The following is an 18,648-nucleotide window of genomic DNA, read 5'->3' on the forward strand; positions in this document are numbered from 1 at the left end:
AGAGTCGTGTCGAATGCAAGTCGTTTTTCGAGAGTCGAATCGTATCGAAAATGTCACGTCATTGCCTAAAATTTCCACTCGACTAGTGTATTAAAACGGAAAAACTTGGCAGCACTGTATAGTTTTCGACGATTTTGGTCGTTTACTTATTTCAGTACGACAATAGACAATGCTACTGTTGTTAGCCTAATTTACGACTTACGCAATGAGGCTGATTTTCTCTAAAGTAACGAGTCTCGTACTGCTTCCTGGTGTTGGCATTTATTAGTGAAGCTGATAGTAGTATATTGGGCTGTCTGGGTTAGGGACTTGTCATGGGAATGCAAGAGATCTTCAACTTTTTTTTTTGGTAGTCTGAATTTATTAAAAAAAAGGAAAAATCCTTAACACAATAGTTAAGTTTTAAAAACTAAAAACATTATATTCAAATATTGTCATAGTCTTCGTCTAACTCGAAACACGAGTTTGAATTTTTACACGTTGCCGAGAGTGCATTTTTTCTTGGCGCAGTCATTTTTGCCATTATATCAGTTGATGCTTTTAGCATGGCTTTATTTCCACCCTGTTGACTATTGGCTGAAGTCGACGCAAACGATGATGATGGTGAGCAGCTGGATGACGAAGCTGACGATGACGTACTATCGACGGTTGTGGTATTAGAGTCCGTTTTTGAATCAGTACTTTGAATTGAGGGCGGAGTAGTGGACGTAGATGATGCTTTATCAGCTCCAATTTTGCCATAAATGTTGCCCGTGCTTGTAGGTTGCGTTGCACCAGCATTTGCCAATTCAACCGGCAAGGCACCAATGCTTATTGTTGCAACAGCTGGGGCGGGCACATTATTACCTTTTGTTTTTTTGCTCTCAACGCAGGTCGTTACAATGTTTGACAAATCGATATTGATGATGGGTGCGTCAACACTAAAATTGAAGCTCGCATTCCTCACAGGTGCGCTCAACGATAAGTTGCCTATGGCTGCGGTTGTGTTGAGCTGTTCACTGGTGCCCCTAATGGCAGGTGTTAGCGGCAGATTGCTGTAGTCTATCTTTACAATGGGCTTATTGCAAAGATCGTAGCTGAAAACAGGCGCGGGTATGGCAGTTTGTGAATGTGTTTGTTGTGTTGTTGGCTCACACTTTTGACGCTTTGGCGGCGATGAGTCGAAGCAGTTGTCATTATTGTTGCTGCACGCTACTGACTGCGCCTGATGCCGAAGCCGTTTCTGTTGCCCTTGCCCCTGTTGCTGTGGGGTTGCAGCATTTGGTGCTATATGCCACATGTGCTGGGCTGCATTAGCAGGCGATGATTCGGAACGCATTAATTTTAGTGGTTGAACATAATTTCCGTGAACGCCACGTTGCGCGGACGGCAAAGTTGTGTGGCTCGCTGTAGCAGGTAGTGGTGTCGCCGCTGCTGATTGTGATTGTACCACAGATGCAGTATGCATAATGACACTTTGTGTTCCACTAATACGTTGACGCATACGTTGTCTTAAATCTGTTTCAGTCATACCAGAATCATTGCCACTACCGTTTTGTGGCGGTTGTTGGTATTGTTGTTTGTACTGGTAATTTGTTTGACCACCGTTGGCCTTTGTTGCGGCAACTCCACGATTATTGTTGCGGCCGCCTGATGTAGATGGCATGCTAAGATCATATGGAGTATCCGAATCGGGATAAACATCTTCGGGAGAACTCTGGCCATCCTCTTCATTATAGTTGGCAGCTTCTTCTGCCACACTTATGTCGGGTACATTTTTCACAAGTTCACGTAAGAAATCAAAGCGCTGCTCAGACATAATACACTGCTTCATGTGGGATGTAGATAAAGTTTTTGCATTCCGCGAATTAGTAATCCTCAGTGTCTTTGTTAAAAGCGATTCCACAAAGAGTTCTAATGTCCTTGGTATATAAGATAACACATAAAGAAACAAAAGATATTCATAGGAATACAAGTTAAAGACATCCGTTAATGAAAACCGTTGTTATTGTTGTTTTTAATAGATAATAAAAAAATTAACGAAAAACCTGATGGTTAACATTGAACTACATACATATGTACGTATATTATATACAGCCCGAAGGCGGATATAATATCCTGTGTAGGTATACTCCCCAGAAAAGCAAGAAATGACCAGAGCGGGAACTTCCAATATTTAAATTTCACAAATCTCAAGAACTATAAGGGTAAGAATAAGCGAATTTTAGACGGGATAAAATAAGTATATATGTAGTCCTAATGAATATTGATAACAGTATTTTTTCCCAATTTGGCTCCGGATTTGACTAAGTCATATTTGAAATGAGAAACAAATATACTTAAGCGAATTAAGTTTGAGTAATTGATTAGCCAGTAAAAAATTTAAGAACAGGTGCATTCCAAAACGTCAAAATTCTAAGCATTAGACTCTTTTATTTCAAAACCGCACTAGAAGAAAAAGTCTAACTTGCGCAACCTAGTTGAAAACTAGCATGTAACCATGCGCATATATGGCGTTACAAGCTAAAGAAATGAAAGACACTGATGCTTTGTATATTGACGTTATGGAATTCACCCAAGTTTTTGCATCTTCTCGGCATACTCAAAGCGTCATAGTTAGAAAAGAAAAATGTTTCGCTTTTTATTTTGAAAAGGATATAAATTATGACAGGAACAGCTTGTGCGACCTTTCCTATTTCCTCGTCACTCTGCATTATTTTCTTGATGCGACCCTGTAAAAATATAAAAATCTTATCAGATTCTTCTGCCACAGGAAATGAAAGGGAATGAGTGTGTGTGCATGCTTGTGTGAATAAACTTTGTGCGCCCAACTATCGGCTGAATGAAAATGCCAACAGCGAACGTATCAGTAGTTACAAAAGCTTTTATTGTTTTTATCTTCTGAAGTTGCTACCCAATTTTTAATGTTTTCTTCGCTCTTACACACTCCCATTCACTTTTTCCAACATTTGACACTCACCGCCGGGAAACGCGCATTGTATTTCTTCTTTTTTGAAGGCATGCTTTTTTAATGCGCTTGATGCCTTTATCAGTCTATATGAGAAGATTTCAAATATTTATGCAATTTCCCAAACGATATAATAAAGGTTTGGCTTGGTATTTTTCTTCGATTTGTCTTCAATGCCCTCGCCGCAGCTGCGTCACTGGTTTCGTCAATATCACTATTTTTTCGTTAACTACTTCCTCGATGCAGACGTTGCCGATGAAAACGTTGCGCTAGCGACGACAGAACGTCCGGACTGAAGCGCTTGTTTTTTTTGGTTTTGTTGTTCTAATTCTAATTGGAGGGGTTACTGTTTGCAGTGAACTTATTGCAAAATTAGCACGAGTTTTGCTGGCAACAGAAAACATGCATATCTTTTTACACAATTTACATTTCACGGTGCACTTTCTACGAAAAATAATAATATGAACTATTGTTTTACTCAGAAGCTAAAAATTCTATAGGCAAGAAAAATTGACACGGCTTAGAATTTTCTTCTATTTGATATGACGAGCGCAGCTGTCAATAACAGAGTTGTATCCAGCGTTGCCGCGAGCTTGCAAAAAAAGTATCAGTTGCCAAGCAGAAAAAGTATCAAAAATTATCGAAAGCAAAACAACTGTTATTTTTAACCGACTTCCAAAAAAAGGAGGTAGAAGGGGAAAATGATCCAAAATGTTGTAGACCTACCACAATTGGGGTAAAGTGGCTACACTGCTAGTACTAAAATTAATGCAATTTTGAACGTAAAGACGTGTATTACATTTACATTGGCCCCAAATGTGTGCTTTGAAATCAGTAATTTGATGGTGTTTACACTGCTTGATCCACATTTGGTTTTGACTTCTCATCAATTGAAAAGGGAAGACAAAAACAAAATGAATTTGAAAAAACACTACATTTATTATATTTTTTACATATTTCGGACACAACAGGCAATTATTCCTTGATTAATCTAAAAAAGTGTAAACATTATGTATAAATTAACAATTTTTATACATAAATTTCAAGGATTTATTCATTTGGTTGTGTTTGTCTTGATTTTGATAAATTCCAAAAGTCAAAGACAACCAATAGCTTTTGTGTGCGTTATTTGGCCTCGCATTTCAGATTACTCGACGAAATGCCGCATTTGGGCTCAATGTAAATGTAATACTACGCTCCTGAAACGGCAACGTAATCAAATTTATTTTAACTCAACAAAGCAAAAAACTTCTTTGCGATAGTATATTGCATTATTTCCCAATTATAAGTAACTATACTAACGTAACTATTCAACTTTGTATAACCGAAAATAACAAAATAACACATAACAATATTCAGTGCCCGGAAGTGAAAATGAAACACGACTAAAAATGATTACCCCTCAAATCCCAATAAACACAGCAATATTTTTTTACATTCTACAACACTGACCATAAAAAGCCGACGGCGGAGTAAAAATTTGTAAATATAAATTATAAATGCACTTAAAAAAGGAAATAAATTACTTCATTGATGTCCAGCAGGCGTAAAGATCCGTGTAAAGCAAATGCATGTAAAATACAAGCCTGTCTAAGCGGTATGTAAATAGTAAAGGATGGTTGAAAATCCCTTTTAAGAGCACCATTAAATTATATAATTCCGAAATGCTTTAATAGAAAATAATTATCAAGAAAGTAAATGCTTGGAAGTCCTGGAACAAATGCGTATCTGTTGCTTGAAGTGGCATAAAGAATCAACTTGTTGTTCGGGGATCTATTTGGATAAAAGTTATCTTGTTGACAAAGAGGAACAAGGAAGAGGAATTGACACCGGCAAGTAACCAGCCAACTTTTCTGTAAAAAAACGTGAGTAGATAGATGTTTAGGTATTAAAATGAGGTGTGCCCTGCGACCTGGCGTTAAAGTGGATGTGGTTAAGCTTAGGCCACATCGAGCATAGACTCCTCTGACGTCTTCTGCTGACTGCATCTCACTCGGTGAGAATGTGAAGCGGAGTCTCGTTGGTGCAGTTGCCATTATACCATGTTCTCAGCTTTTGCAAGTGATCCCTTAGTCTGCAGTGTCCTGTAAGCATACCTACCTGTTAGAATTCTAAGCTTTTTTTTTGGGAGGTTAATTAAGCTTTGGAAGCTCTTCTGTCAACCCCTCCCAGTAAATTCTTGCCTGGCGCATTCTTCCTGAAGTGTGCCAGTTTATATCCCGTAGTGTGTTCTTCTCTCTCCTAAGCTGCCCCTTTATAGACTTACTCCCAGGAGAGGCTCTGCGCCGACTAAAGTCCTGACTGCCGCGAGACTGTCAGCCGCCTCATTACCGTCTATGCCTCTATGGCCGACTACCCACGCTAATTTGATGTTATTGTGTCTGCCAAAGGGAGCTTAGCTTCTCAATGCAATCAAGGACTAACGAAGATTTGCCTTCATAGGATAGAATAGCCTTAGTGCCCCTTGACTGTGGCTCAGCATTAAGACTCTCTCATTTCGGTTCTCTCTATTCATGATTGTCTGCGCACATAGATAGATGGCATAGACTTCTGCTTGGAAGGTCTCGACCATTTCCCCGTAGGAACAGAGATTCTGGTTCTGGGCCCGAGGACTCCAGCCCCTACTCCTTCTGGGGTCTTCGAGCCATCTGTGTACCAGTATAGTGTGCAACTCTGAAGTAATCGCTCGGAGGCGGGAACGCTCCAGTTGCTTTGCTGCATAGCTCTATTTTAAATCTCTTCTCAAACAGTATGGTTTTGCCTATGTCATCCTTATGGAACAGAGCTAGCGGGAGCGATGACCCTAGCCTAACCATATTCTTAGAGAATATCACCTTAGCTTTTCGAGATCCCTCTCTACCAAAGCTAAGCTGAGTTCTTTTGGCTACCTGCTCTATGGTTATGTGAAGAGACTCAAGTTCGAGGAATATGTGAATTTTTATTTAGTTTTACGCTACTTAACTGATAGGACCTGAACAATGGGTGCTGAATTAGAATATATCAAGTGCTAAAAGTACATAGCGCTCATCGCTCCGACGACAGTCGGGTCTACGAAACCGGAACGACTCAGATTTATATATGTATATCCGGCCAAGTACTGTCGCTCCATCGACATTTCCCAAAAACTTTTGGGGAATTTGTATGCTGTCCTAACTCCAAAAAACGGTATTTTTCAAAATGCAAAAAAAGAGATGAATATCGCCTTTAGTTATTTTAGTTAGACAGCCTTTTAGTATATGAGCGATATCTATGTACATACAAACATGATATGTTCATACATACAAATATATGTACATATATATATTAGGGCGCCCATCGAAAATGTTTTCTTTTTTTTTTAATTTCAAGACCCTACCCCCTAATTTTACTCGTTTTTATGAAAAGTATTATTGCCCATTTTTATAGATTTTTTAAAGGTCATTTAGAGGTGGCGACCTGTCGATTTCGGTCAGAAAATACGATTTTGTAGATTTATGAGTTTTTGAATGACTATTTTTGGTTCGATTTCAAAGATCGAATATGATCTGAGAAAATGATATATGTATATGCCTTTAAAATGGTACATAATAATCTATTGTCGGACTTGGCTTGGTGGAATATCTAAATGATCTTTAAAAAATCTATAAAAATAGACAATAATATTTCTCATAAAAACGAATAAAATTAGGGGGTTGGGTCTTGAAATTTCCAAAAAACAATATTTTCGATGGGCACCGTAATGTATGCACCCTACGATTATTAGTTTTGGAGAAGTCAAGGTATCCCACTTCGATACATGAAGGCTAAATGTGATTCGGGGAAGTTTTTCTGGAGGCACCTGTACATGTCTCGAAACTAATCAAAATGCAAATTCCGAAGCCTTATTTTTCTGCTACCAGAATCGTGATCCGCGTTATATACTTTCATTGTCAATGCTTCTGTGCCATAATCCAGCTTAGGCATGAGTGAGATTTCTGTACGACGATCGGGACTTACTTCTCAATTGCCTATTCAGTCCAAATTAGCATTGTTGGCAAGAGTTCAGAAGTATATACATACATAGGTACTGAAATTTGGAAAAGGATCCATTTTGTTTTTGTTAAAAGAACTTTCGTGAAAGTTCATTAAAGAGCGCAGTTCGAATGTCCTATTGATTTTTTGTTTCATCGAGATACCTGATTTTATATTTACGTATTTAAATAAAGATTTTGATACTCCCTTCTATAAAAAAAAAAAAAATTCGGACGAAAATTCGGCCAAATCGAATTTTTGTTGTCAAAGCGGTAGTTCAGTCTTTGTTATTGTTCGGTCTTTCTTTAGCTTTTATGTAGATACATTTACATACATATGTATATATTTTTTAGCTTATGATGCTTTCATTTCTATCGAAAAATGTTACCTTCTCCCATGAAAAGGCAAATTTTTTGAGGAAAAGAAGACGCCATAACTGATAGATAATCCACAAATATGCTGGTTTACATATACGTATATAACTAAAACTCTAAATTTCCATATTCCAGTGAATAATGCAAAAGCCTTCTATTCCACCCTACAAACCGTCACCTGAAATACAAGAAAAACTTCAAAAGCTCCAACAACAAGCACAACAGGAGAGTGGGCAACGGCGCCGTACAGCTGTGCTGCCAAAACGCAGTTGGATTCAACGTAATCCACGACTATTTCAGATTACTTTTATCACGACTTCATTGCTGGTGCTATTTTCAAAACCTTTGTACGACGCCTTCATTGCGGATCCCATCCCACTACCGCGCGGCGGAGCACCGCCACCCCACAAGCGTTAAGAATAAAGCGTTAAGTAATAAAGTCACTCAGTCAAATCGAAAGTAATCAGCGAGAAAACAAAGTCGGTAGTGCGTTATCATTAGAGAATGGAATCAGTGCGTAAAGCCAAACAGAGGCTACGCAACTACCCCGTGCTGCTGGGTAAATGCGCTGATAAAGCAGCAGTCTATGCGGCATGTGTGACACGAGATTTAAATGTGCAGCATCATATTTGCGATAAGGAATTCCAACAGTTCAGTGAATGCTTACAGAAAGCAGCAAAGGAAATGAAAACGAAATTGTAAACTGATTTATTGATTTAGATACACAAATGGAAAATTTTCGTAACGAATGCATATAAAACTGATATGGATAATCTATTGGAACTCAGTAGGTTAGTTGAAGAGTAAAAACACATTAAAATTAATACTAACTTCCACAGAAAACTTTCAAATCAAATCGAAAAAAATCAAAGTCCAAAAATCATTTGGCAGAAGTAAACATACAACTCAACTACTTGCATACATATACCATATTTAAATTAGCCAGTAAACCCTAATTGGTATAAAACTTAACTATAATTGTACTTACCGAACCCGCTTTAAGATGTCCTTGACTAACACGGCATCCAAAAACATAGTCCAACCATCGCAGCCATTTTTGCGCCGCTGCTTAACACTATTACTAGAACTGAGCTTTCGTACACACCTGCTTATTTCCATTGCACTGCGCCTGCTGCTTATCACCTATGGCCACTGGCATGACGCGCACTCCGAGGTGCCTTATACAGATATAGACTATAAAGTGGTTACAGATGGCGCACGTCATGTGCTGAAAGGTGAGACGCCTTTTAACCGGCACACCTACCGTTATAGTCCCATTTTGGCATACATGCAAATACCAAATGTGCTGTTGCATCCAGTCATCGGCAAAGTCATCTACGCTGCATTTGATATATTTGTAGCGATACTCATCTATATGCTTGTGCGCCTTCAACTGCAAGTGCAATGTCGCAAAGCCGTGCACGCTTTGCTGAGTAAATTTGGTAAAATAAGGTCGGCACAGCACTACAGCGAAACAGATGCGCGCAATCGTCCGGAGAATATTGCACGCGCATCCGCTTGCTTTTGGCTCTACAACCCGCTAACAGCTATTATATCGACTAGAGGTAACGGTGATAGCTTCTCAAGCTTTTTTGTCATACTCGCTGTGTATCTACTAGTCAAGTCGGAGGATACGGAACGTGGTGCCAATTGGTTGATCTTCGCTGCGGGCTTGGTGCATGGCTTTGCCATACATCTGCGCCTATATCCGCTGCTCTTTAGCCTCGCCTACTATCTCTGCTTGTCAAGGAGTCTAACACGCAGTGCACGCGATCTTCTACGGCAACTAATATTTCCCTCATACAAACAGGTGTTGCTAGTTGTGGGCACATGTGTTGCCCTCTTTGCTGTTACCGGTTTCTTCTACTTCCTCTACGGTTGGCAGTACATATATGAAGCGTATTTGTATCATTTTGTGCGACGGGATGTGCGACATAACTTTTCGTTGTACTTTCTGGTGCAATATCTGAGCGGAAATGGGACGGAAATGTCACTCGTTGAGAAGTTGTTAATTTTGGCTCCACAATTATTTTTGCTACTCTATTTGACCTTCAGCTTTGGCCAATTTCGACAAACCTTAACCTTCTGTGTATTTGCGCTGGCGTTTGTTATGGTCACCTTTAACTCGGTGGTGACTTCGCAGTATTTTGTCTGGTATCTGGCGCTGTTGCCGCTTTGCCTCAACAATTTACAATCGATTTCAGTGATGCGTGCGATTAGCTACTTTAGTATGTGGTTGTTGGCGCAGGGACTATGGCTCTTGCCTGCATATCTTTTTGAATTCAAGACGTGGAACACATTCTACTGGATCGGCGCACAAGGTGTTTTATTCTTCTTAATCAACAATTATCTATTAATGCGGTTGATTGAACACTATAGCTTTACATCATTTAAGGTGAACTTCAAAAAGCTATTCTAATCGCATGCAAATACAAATATAAAAATATTAAAACCAAATATAAAAATAATACTTACTTATTTGCATATATGTATGTAAAATATTTTTGTAATAAAATAAAACTTCAAGTCTCTTGTAATAATCGTTAATACTAATTAAAGTATTTATAAAAAATAATAGAATAAAATAAAAGCTTTAACGTGAATGCAAGTCGTATATACATATGTAGTTCACCATTTTTTTTTTGTTCAATCCTCAATGCTAATAGAACAGCGATTATTTGCTAGCTCCATATTGAGGCCCGTGTGCATACCAAAAGCTTATCACATGCAAACTATTCGGTCGCTGATCAATAGCTGGCGCATTAATTCGAACGCTGCTTAATGCCGCCGCCGCTTTTTTGTTCCTCTAATACAGTGATTCCCAAAGTGGTCCAGGTAGACCCCCAGGGGCCCATGGGAGACTCGGCGGGGGGTCTACGTTGGCGTGAAACAAATAAAAAAAAATACGAAAAGTTATTTGGTTTCGATAGTAAAGAACCAAAATGGTTGCTGATAACCTCATTATTTAACAATATTTTTTTTTTGGGTGGTGTTTAGTGCTCTTGACGCACTGCTGCACTTACCATAACTTTGTGTCTTCATGCTTAGGGAATCCTTAAAGACCACCTGCAGACTAAAAATAAACGGATGTTGCTATAACACTGAGTGGGGCAAGGCGGAAATTTCTGGCGACAGAGATTTGAGCGCTTGTGTCTTTTCAATGCTACAGGATACCTTTGTTGAGCAGATTCTATAACGTTGAGTTCCCTGAGGCTAAATGCCGTTTTAATTCCAGCACTGACCCAGGCCTCACACATTTTCGAGTCTTTACTGATGGCTCCAAAACTGACTGTGGGTCAGGAACTGGGCTCTTCTTCAAAGTTAGTGGGGATAAATTTCACTTTTCTCTCGAATTAATTATGCTCGTAAACATAACGAGCTTGCTTTACTCTGGGTGCCAGGTTACCCGGGAGTACCTGGTAATGAGACATCTGACCATTTGGCCACAGTCGGCTTCGACCAGGCATTCCTCTATATGCAACCAGTTATAGCACTCCCCACTTCGGCCATCACTGGGGACATTGAGGGGATGCGGGTGGGCATGTTGCCTTCAATCTCAGAAGTTCTATATAGTTTTTTGGTCTCATTGAGCAGATGGGACTGCAGACAACTTCTAGAACTGCTGACTGGTCACTTCAGGTGGCACAAACACCAACAACACAAACAACAAAAACGTGAATGACAACTCCATTTGCCTATCATGCCTTAAAGAGGGCGAGACAGTGGAACGCTTTTTGGGCTTTTTGCTTGCTTGGTTGTTTGTCATCAATTTTTCTAGATTCGGTATTTTCTCTATTGTTAGTTTCTGAAGATCTAATCTTCACATTTTTTGACGAGCTTTGTTAATATGTTAGAAATGTAGCAGCAGGGGGTCCACCGAAACCAATTAACTTTTGAAAGGGGTCTACGAGAAAAAAGGTTTGGAAACATCTACTCTAATACAAGTATGTTGCACAGCTAAGTACGTTAATCTAAATTAACATGCTGAGTACTAGTAAATCTGGCCTAGTTGTAAGCTGAAGCTTATGTGGAAAATATTATGATAATTTATTATAATTGTATCAGCAAAGTCATTAATTTTTAAACATTATTTCTATATGCAAGTATGCACGTATAAGTATAATTTACACAGCTATTACAAAATTAGCTTTTACGTTGTGTATAAATATTCATTTGATAAATTGTTAGCGCTCACAACCTGTTTTCGAACAATGACTTGAAAACAGAAACAACGTGTATCAGCTAAATGCATTGATAACGAGTTGTTTACGTTTACCTATTTATTATTTAGTTAATTCAAGGCGCCAGACATTAGTTGATACTGGGGTAACGGTATTTTAGGTTAGGATAGGTTGGACTGGGTGACAACACAGGCTCATGGTGGTGCACAGAAGAGTTTCGCAGACCTAAACATAATTAAAACAATCAAGTAGACTGGGTCACAAAAAATTACAGGTTTTCTTAGAAAGGACTCAGGGTGATAAAAATTTTCGTCCTTGACACTTTTCTTTCATATGGAGTCCGCCCGATCTATTGTCCATGTCGTCGAAAAAATTGTCCAACCAAAAATTTGAACAATTTTCGTGAGAGTGTAATACATTTGGAGAGAATTGTTCCTCGGCGCTTTAGTTACACTGAATCCATCGTAGGTTCGAGTTTCGTCAAATCTACGAAAGCGTTCTCACTAAATACGCTACGAAGGTAAACTTAAACTAGATATTTATTTGGCGGTTTTTTCGTTCGAATATACTTACGTTGTGCACTTCACGGATGCTTTTTCATAGTTTGGAAACACAAAGCAATAATGTACATATATTAAAATTTTAACTGATGATATTCGAACCTGCGACCTTCTGGAATCTAACCAATAACAGCAAGCACATCTGCACACTCAGCTACAGCCAAGGTACGTACACGTGTCTTCAAATACCCAGTTCTAATTACATTTCTTTGATAATTTTTTTTAATCGCTGTCATGGGAAAACCAAAAAAAAATAATTAATTTTTTAACCGACTTCAAAAAAGGAGAAGGTTATCAATTCTTCGGAATATTTTTTTTTTATGTACATACATATGTTACCGCATAACTTTGGACCACGTTAACCGAATTCTTTTTTATCGCAAAGGTGGTATCTTAGGGCTGGTCCCATACTAACTTGGTTTAGATCCGATCATTGGATCATAAGAAATAACGATAATCCTAAATTAAAGTCGGTTGTGTTTTTTTTTTTACTTAAAAATTACTTATATCGCTTTCGATTTTAGAAGTGGTTTAGAACTATCGAAAAAGGGATGAAGCGGGAGCTATCGAACTTTCGTTCTTGTTGTCGTTGTTGTAGCGGCTACTAAGCTCCGCTCGGGTCGGTTTATCCGTCAACGTGGTCGTCTATTTCAGCTAGGGGGAAGTGTGCGACTTCCACAGGGTCTGTCCATAGGAACAGGGGCGTCAGCTGAGTGGGGTTCTCAGGGCATGTGAAGAGGTGCCGGGAGTCATGTGGCGACTCTCCACATGCCGCGCATTGGTTGGGCACATCCGCATTGATTCTGCTCAGGTAAGAGTTTATCCTGCTGCAATAGCCAGAGCGAAGTTGGGCTATTGTAGTTGTCGAAGTTTCGTAAATTCGCCAGTTATTAGCATGCAAAAGAAAATGAATACGTCAGCCATCTCGTTGCCATGAATTCTGCTATGCCCCGGCACCCAAATCAGTGCAACGACTTGCCTGTCAGTTAAAGCCATAACGTTCTCCCTGCACTGTTTTATTATTTCGGAGGTAATGCTTACAGAGCCAAGTGCCTTGATCGCTGCCTGACTATCTGAGAAAATAGATATGCTGGTTCTCGCTAGCTTCGAGGCTAAAATTATTTTGCATACCTCATTTATGGCAAAGACCGGTACGTACGTTCTTTCCACAATCTAAGTTCCCTCAACCTCAGGGCACTCTATAAAGCACTTTCCTTGATAAAGAGGTCATTCGATGGCAGATGGCAGGTGACATGCAATGCTTCCGTTGGACATGATCTGATCGCCTTAGTAATCGCAATGCAGGCTTGTACCCTGCCTAACGTTCTTCGTATGTAGTTCATCTCTACAGATTTATACCAAACCAGCGAACCCTATGACTTGGAAATTGGAAGTTAACGCCAGAAAAATAAAAAAGTAATGTTAGTACCTGATACCTACCCAAATCGCTACGGTGAACGGTGCAGATCTTTTATGCTTTCGCGTATTATATAAGTATACATATATATATGCGCAATAAACACTTTTTTTTGCAAAATATGCAAAATCAAGCATTTACTGCATAATATGCAAAAATATGCACTAACAATTCAATGCCATTGTAAAGGAAATTTTATGATTCGTAAAAATAATTAACCATTTCCGTTTCAACAGGCCCAATAGAAACATGCATTTGCATGAGATTCCGAGCCCTACTAATCTTCTTCTTCTTTTTTGGCGCTGTAACCGCCTAAGCGATTTTGGCGGAGTTCAGCAAAGCACGCCAGTAGTTTCTCCTCTATGCCAATTGACGCCAATCGGAAACGCCAAGTGAAGTCATGTCCTTCTCCACCTGATCTTTCCATCGCACTGAGGGCCTCCCTCTTCCTCTCCCACCACCAGCGGGTTCCGAGTTGAATACTTTCAGAGCTCAAGCGTCGGTGTCCATTCGAACGACATGACCAAGCCAGCGGAGCCGCTGTATTTTAATTCGCTGCACTATGTCCATATCGTTGTAAAGCTCATACAGCTCATCGTTCCATCGTCTGCGGTACTCGCCGTCGCCAACGCGTAAAGGCCTCGCCGATGGATTGGACGATACGCGCCAATCACGTGGCCTGCTCGATCGCCAGACCTGAATCCATTCGATTTTTTCTACAGTGGCTGTCTTAAGGCCAAAATTTATTCAAAAACAATTCAACACGAAGAGCATTTGCGGGAACAAATAAATGGAGCTGCTGCTGAGATAGCCCAATTGAGTTTAAGATCTCTAAAAGCGTATTTTCTTAAAAGGTGCCGAGCTTGTTTTAGAGTAGAAGGTCGCCAATTTGAGCATATTTTATCAATAAATGAATACATTTTTATTCAAACAACTCATGTATATTTTATTTCACGTGAACCCATCCTTCACAAAAAATATTGATAGATATGGCCCTTGTTATAGACTCTAGTCCGAATTCCGGTAAGTAACGTAAAATAATGTCAGGAGCAGGTAATAATGTACCTTTGTACTATTTAGTATGTCATCGGTCGGTAACAAGAGCAACTTAAATTTAAATCTATTAAATACATTCTAGCGTGTCTCGGTCCTTTGCCCATAAAAGCGGCTATAACTTTTTTTCTATTCTAAACAGTAAGAGTGGTACCTTTCTGAAATCTTTATTAAATGAACAATTTTTTTTATGTAATGTAAAGTTATAGCTCAGTACATTTTTTTTTCACCAGAGATAGTTAAAGTTGGGGAAAAAAATTTTTTATATTTTATCGAATTTTTATTTTTGGCAACTTAAAGTCTACAGAACTCTCAAATATCTAATTATTTTCTTTATACTACATGAGGATTCATTCATGGAGAATATACAACAAAAGCACTATTCTAAAATTGATGAAGCAATAAAAAAATTGTTTAGTGGCGCCAAGGAGAGAAAAACTAAACAATCAAAAAGAGCGAACACATAAAGTGAATTATTTTTTATATACTTGGTTTAATTATACATATGTAAATGCATTTGATAATAAATACAAATTTATTTGTATGAACTAATAAAAAAGATTAAATTTTACGCTGCAATATATGTACATTAGACAGCATCACTCCCCAAAAAAAATCGGTACTGTTTTTCCATTGGAACTATAAAATATTTTTATGCAGATTTTTTAAGCCTAATCTCTTTTGTCATCTGAGGGAACTTTTTTCAAAAAGTTCTTTAATGAACTATTTTTATTCATAAAAAACTCCATTTTTTGATGGACGTCTTAAAATATAATAAATTTTGTAATCCCGTCGGAAAACCGCAACTTTTTTGGTGATGCAGTCTAATGTACATATGTATGTATACAGATTTCGCTTGGAAAATTTCTAAACAATTTCGCAAAAAGATTTCGTACCGACAAATTCGGTTCGATTTAGTTAAGACCATACCTTACGGAATCGTTAAGGTATTTCTTTTTGAAGTCGTCTCAACCCTCTTATACGAAATTTTAGACAATTTTGGAAAGAAATCGGTTCCGGTTTGGGAAAACTCTTTAGACGCGATGTAACGATATCGGTAAAAAATTGCAACAAATTGTTTGGTGGACGTAACACAACAATAACTAGTGTTCGTAAGCTCCATATACATATGTACATACATTTGTATGTATGTAGTACATATGTACTTAAAAGCTATAGCATGAGTCTAGCAGGCTCTAGGTACTATCGCTGTCGCAGCCAGTGTTGCCGTCTTGATACATATTATCCAATTGGATACATTTCGCCTTAAATTTTGAGGGATACTTCGTTTTTTTCCTCAGTGTAAATTTGGATACCTTTTCCCATAAGGAATTTTTTTTTTTATTTATGTACGAGCTATTATAACATATTTAACAGTTGGCTGCTCATCCTCCAAGCAAGAAATTTTCCTTTATTCTTGTCACTTTGAAAAATTAATTTTTTAGCTACATAAACGTGCAGTTAATAACACAAAGTAGTTTGCAAATTTTAAAATACGAAAAAATCAACTTTTACATCCCGAGCAACCCTTCTCTTAGCATTCAAAGGAAGTTGACAACCATGCAGAATTTTCAACAATAACTTCACTGTACTAAAAATAACTTATAAATTCTAAATTTTTAGTTTTATGTCGTTAAGAGAGAATTCAAACAAGGCGGAAAATAAATTTTTCTTGAAGGCGTAATTTATAGACAAATACAAGTTTTTGAGTAATTTTTTAATTTGTATTTGTATTTGTATTTGTAGTTGTATTTATTTTGATTTTAATCCTAGCACAACAATTAAACAAATTATTTTATAGTGTTAGTCACCATACATAAATAACTAAATCTAAAAACAAAATTAGTTTTAAATTGTAGTTAATGTATAGATGGAATTGATTTGTAGTAGACAGGTTGTAGACAATACAATAAAAAAATAATAATATATATATATATACATATATTATTTGAATTAAGTATTTGTTCAGTTTAAAGTACATTAATTTATGTTTATACGTTATTATAAAAACTGGTTAATTCGTTTTTGGAGTGCAGTGCGTTATTTAATAGCCTAAGTCGAATGGGGAGTGAGTTCCAAGGACGAATCGAATTTATGAAGAATTGGCGTTCAGATATAAGAAAACGATATTTAGTATGTACCAGAAGTACTGACCTCGAAGAATGAAGAAATTGAAGTCTTCGATATAGATACTGAGGCTCCTTTGTGTATATAATTTTATGCAAGGTCAGTAGTGTTCTAACTTTTAACAGGTTTTCGTAGGAGATAACTAAGCAACTTTTCAGCATATGATGCTACGTGGTCAAGCCTTTTCAACCCAAACACGTATCTTGCAATGTTGTTATAGACAACATTTAACTTTTGCTTACAAGCAGCGTCACAATTAGCATAAATCTCACATCCGTATAGGAGCGTGGGTATTAAGTACGCTTTGGCTAAGAGTAGTCTTATCAGTGGCGGATTTAAATATTTGCCGCCCCTAGGCAATTCATAACTTGCCGCCCTTTTTTCACGAAAAAAAAAAAATATATATATATATCAAATATGATTGTTATTGTCAGTGCTTTATTACAATATAGTAAAACACGATGTATTCTGCACTGAAATGCTTTAGAGGTTTGGACAAGTAGAATCCAATTATCAGGACATTGAAGTAGCGCTATGCGAGTATACAAAATAAAATCGCTCATCCGGAAGATTTTTTGACCTCGCGCAAGACAAACAGAAGACCATACACAGATACACAGCCTAATTTGACATACGACGGAAGCTGACCTTCAGATTATTCACGTTATGATACACTTATGAAAAACTGGTGGGCTTGGAATCAAGAATTTTCTCGAAAATGCACGCTCGTTTTTCGGCAGTGTTGTCAAGTGTGGTAACCTTTTAGATGATTCTAGTTCCCGGGGCAGCGTGTCGGCTGTTTCTTTGCGTCACGCGCAGGCGCGCCGTCAGGTTTCTAAGCCGCGTGAATGAAAGTTAAATGGAAATTTCAACGACTGCTATACTAAGGAAAAATTCGCAGCGTAATTCTAATTTTGAATTGTATTGAATGAGATGAATCATTAATAATATTTTACAGACACAAACACAATTTCAAGTGCAGCTGAATCCAAATAAATTTTTTTCTTTTAATTTAGCTGTCTTAAATTTTGCCGCCCCTTAATTCTGCCGCCCTAGGCTTCAGCCTATGTTGCCTGTACGATAAATCCGCCACTGAGTCTTATATTTAAGGGAGTGAAGTACTGCGACAACCAGAGTGTACGGAGCATTCCATACACTTCACCTACTGTGCTAAAGATATGATCATACCATGTCAGCTTATTGTTGAAGAGCATGCCAAGATTTTTGGCCGCGCTGACATATTTTATGACCGAATTGTCCAATTTGATTTCATCTAGCTCACTCGTTTTTAAGGACTTTCTATGTATTACGACGCAATTGGATTTGGCCGGGTTCAGGCACAGACCGTTTTTAGAAGCCCACTCACTTACTCGAGCCAATTTAGAATTCAAGTTTTTAATACAAATATCAGTACGATTGGCCGGACAAAAAGCATATAATTGGACATCATCAGCATAAACGTGAACATTACAATATTTTAGAACATTAGGTAAGTCATGTACATACAAAACAAATAACAAGGGACCAATAATAGAGCCTTGTGGGACTCCTCTGACTACGGGAAGAAAATCAGACTTTCTGTCGCCGATACTAACTGCCTGAGTTCGGTCGCCAAGATAAGATCTCATCAATGCAGTGGTCAACTGAATCAAAAGCCTTGGTATGGTCAAGGAGAGTTAAAAAGGCAACATTGTTTTCATCAATTTGCGACCGAATGCTTTCTACCACGTCTAGGAGGGCCGTTGTGCGGCTTCTCTTCGGTCAGATCTGGGAAACAAAGGGCCGTAGTTATAGTCAAAATTAAGTCGACACTAAAGTTAGTTCCAGCTTTTATGTCAAAAAGCTGCAATTAACTGCTTTGTTTCCCAAATCCGTGTCTAAGGATGGGAAAATACTGACTACATGTTAATAAGTTTGTTAAGGGGCCCGAGTCTCTCTTCCATAGATGTACTGTGTAAAAATGTCCGCCCTTTTCGGTGGATACAGTTTTAAATTTTTT

The 18,648-nt window shown here is 38.2% G+C and overlaps 5 protein-coding genes across 5 annotated transcripts; 4 read left to right on the forward strand and 1 right to left on the reverse strand.

Annotated features, from left to right (window-relative positions):
• Positions 1–319: 319 nt before the first annotated feature.
• On the reverse strand, positions 320–3,506 carry LOC118744462 (probable serine/threonine-protein kinase nek3). The gene is made up of 3 exons (XM_036477490.1): positions 2,960–3,506; positions 2,639–2,711; positions 320–1,905 (listed from the first exon to the last, which is right to left on the reverse strand). The coding sequence occupies exons 1-3, from the start codon at positions 2,999–3,001 to the stop codon at positions 425–427; spliced, it is 1,596 nt and encodes a 531-aa protein (XP_036333383.1). The 5' UTR covers positions 3,002–3,506; the 3' UTR covers positions 320–424.
• Positions 3,507–4,393: 887 nt separating this feature from the next.
• LOC118744466 lies at positions 4,394–7,749 on the forward strand. Its single transcript, XM_036477499.1, has 3 exons — positions 4,394–4,544; positions 4,624–4,812; positions 7,447–7,749. Exon 3 carries the CDS (start codon positions 7,453–7,455, stop codon positions 7,726–7,728), a length of 276 nt encoding a protein of 91 aa, XP_036333392.1. The 5' UTR covers positions 4,394–4,544; positions 4,624–4,812; positions 7,447–7,452; the 3' UTR covers positions 7,729–7,749.
• Positions 4,454–4,806, forward strand: LOC118744467 (cx9C motif-containing protein 4). Its single transcript, XM_036477500.1, has 2 exons — positions 4,454–4,544; positions 4,624–4,806. Exons 1-2 carry the CDS (start codon positions 4,481–4,483, stop codon positions 4,785–4,787), a joined length of 228 nt encoding a protein of 75 aa, XP_036333393.1. The 5' UTR covers positions 4,454–4,480; the 3' UTR covers positions 4,788–4,806.
• Positions 7,750–7,756: 7 nt separating the features above from the next.
• LOC118744469 lies at positions 7,757–8,118 on the forward strand. The gene has a single exon (XM_036477501.1). It carries the CDS (start codon positions 7,816–7,818, stop codon positions 8,011–8,013), a length of 198 nt encoding a protein of 65 aa, XP_036333394.1. The 5' UTR covers positions 7,757–7,815; the 3' UTR covers positions 8,014–8,118.
• Position 8,119: 1 nt separating this feature from the next.
• Positions 8,120–9,795, forward strand: LOC118744463 (GPI mannosyltransferase 1). The gene has a single exon (XM_036477491.1). The coding sequence runs from the start codon at positions 8,315–8,317 to the stop codon at positions 9,728–9,730; it is 1,416 nt and encodes a 471-aa protein (XP_036333384.1). The 5' UTR covers positions 8,120–8,314; the 3' UTR covers positions 9,731–9,795.
• The last annotated feature ends 8,853 nt before the right edge of the window (positions 9,796–18,648 follow it).

Source organism: Rhagoletis pomonella, unplaced genomic scaffold, assembly GCF_013731165.1.
Source record: "Rhagoletis pomonella isolate Grant_MI unplaced genomic scaffold, Rhpom_1.0 Rhpom_scaffold_00008, whole genome shotgun sequence".
NCBI lineage: Eukaryota > Metazoa > Arthropoda > Insecta > Diptera > Tephritidae > Rhagoletis > Rhagoletis pomonella.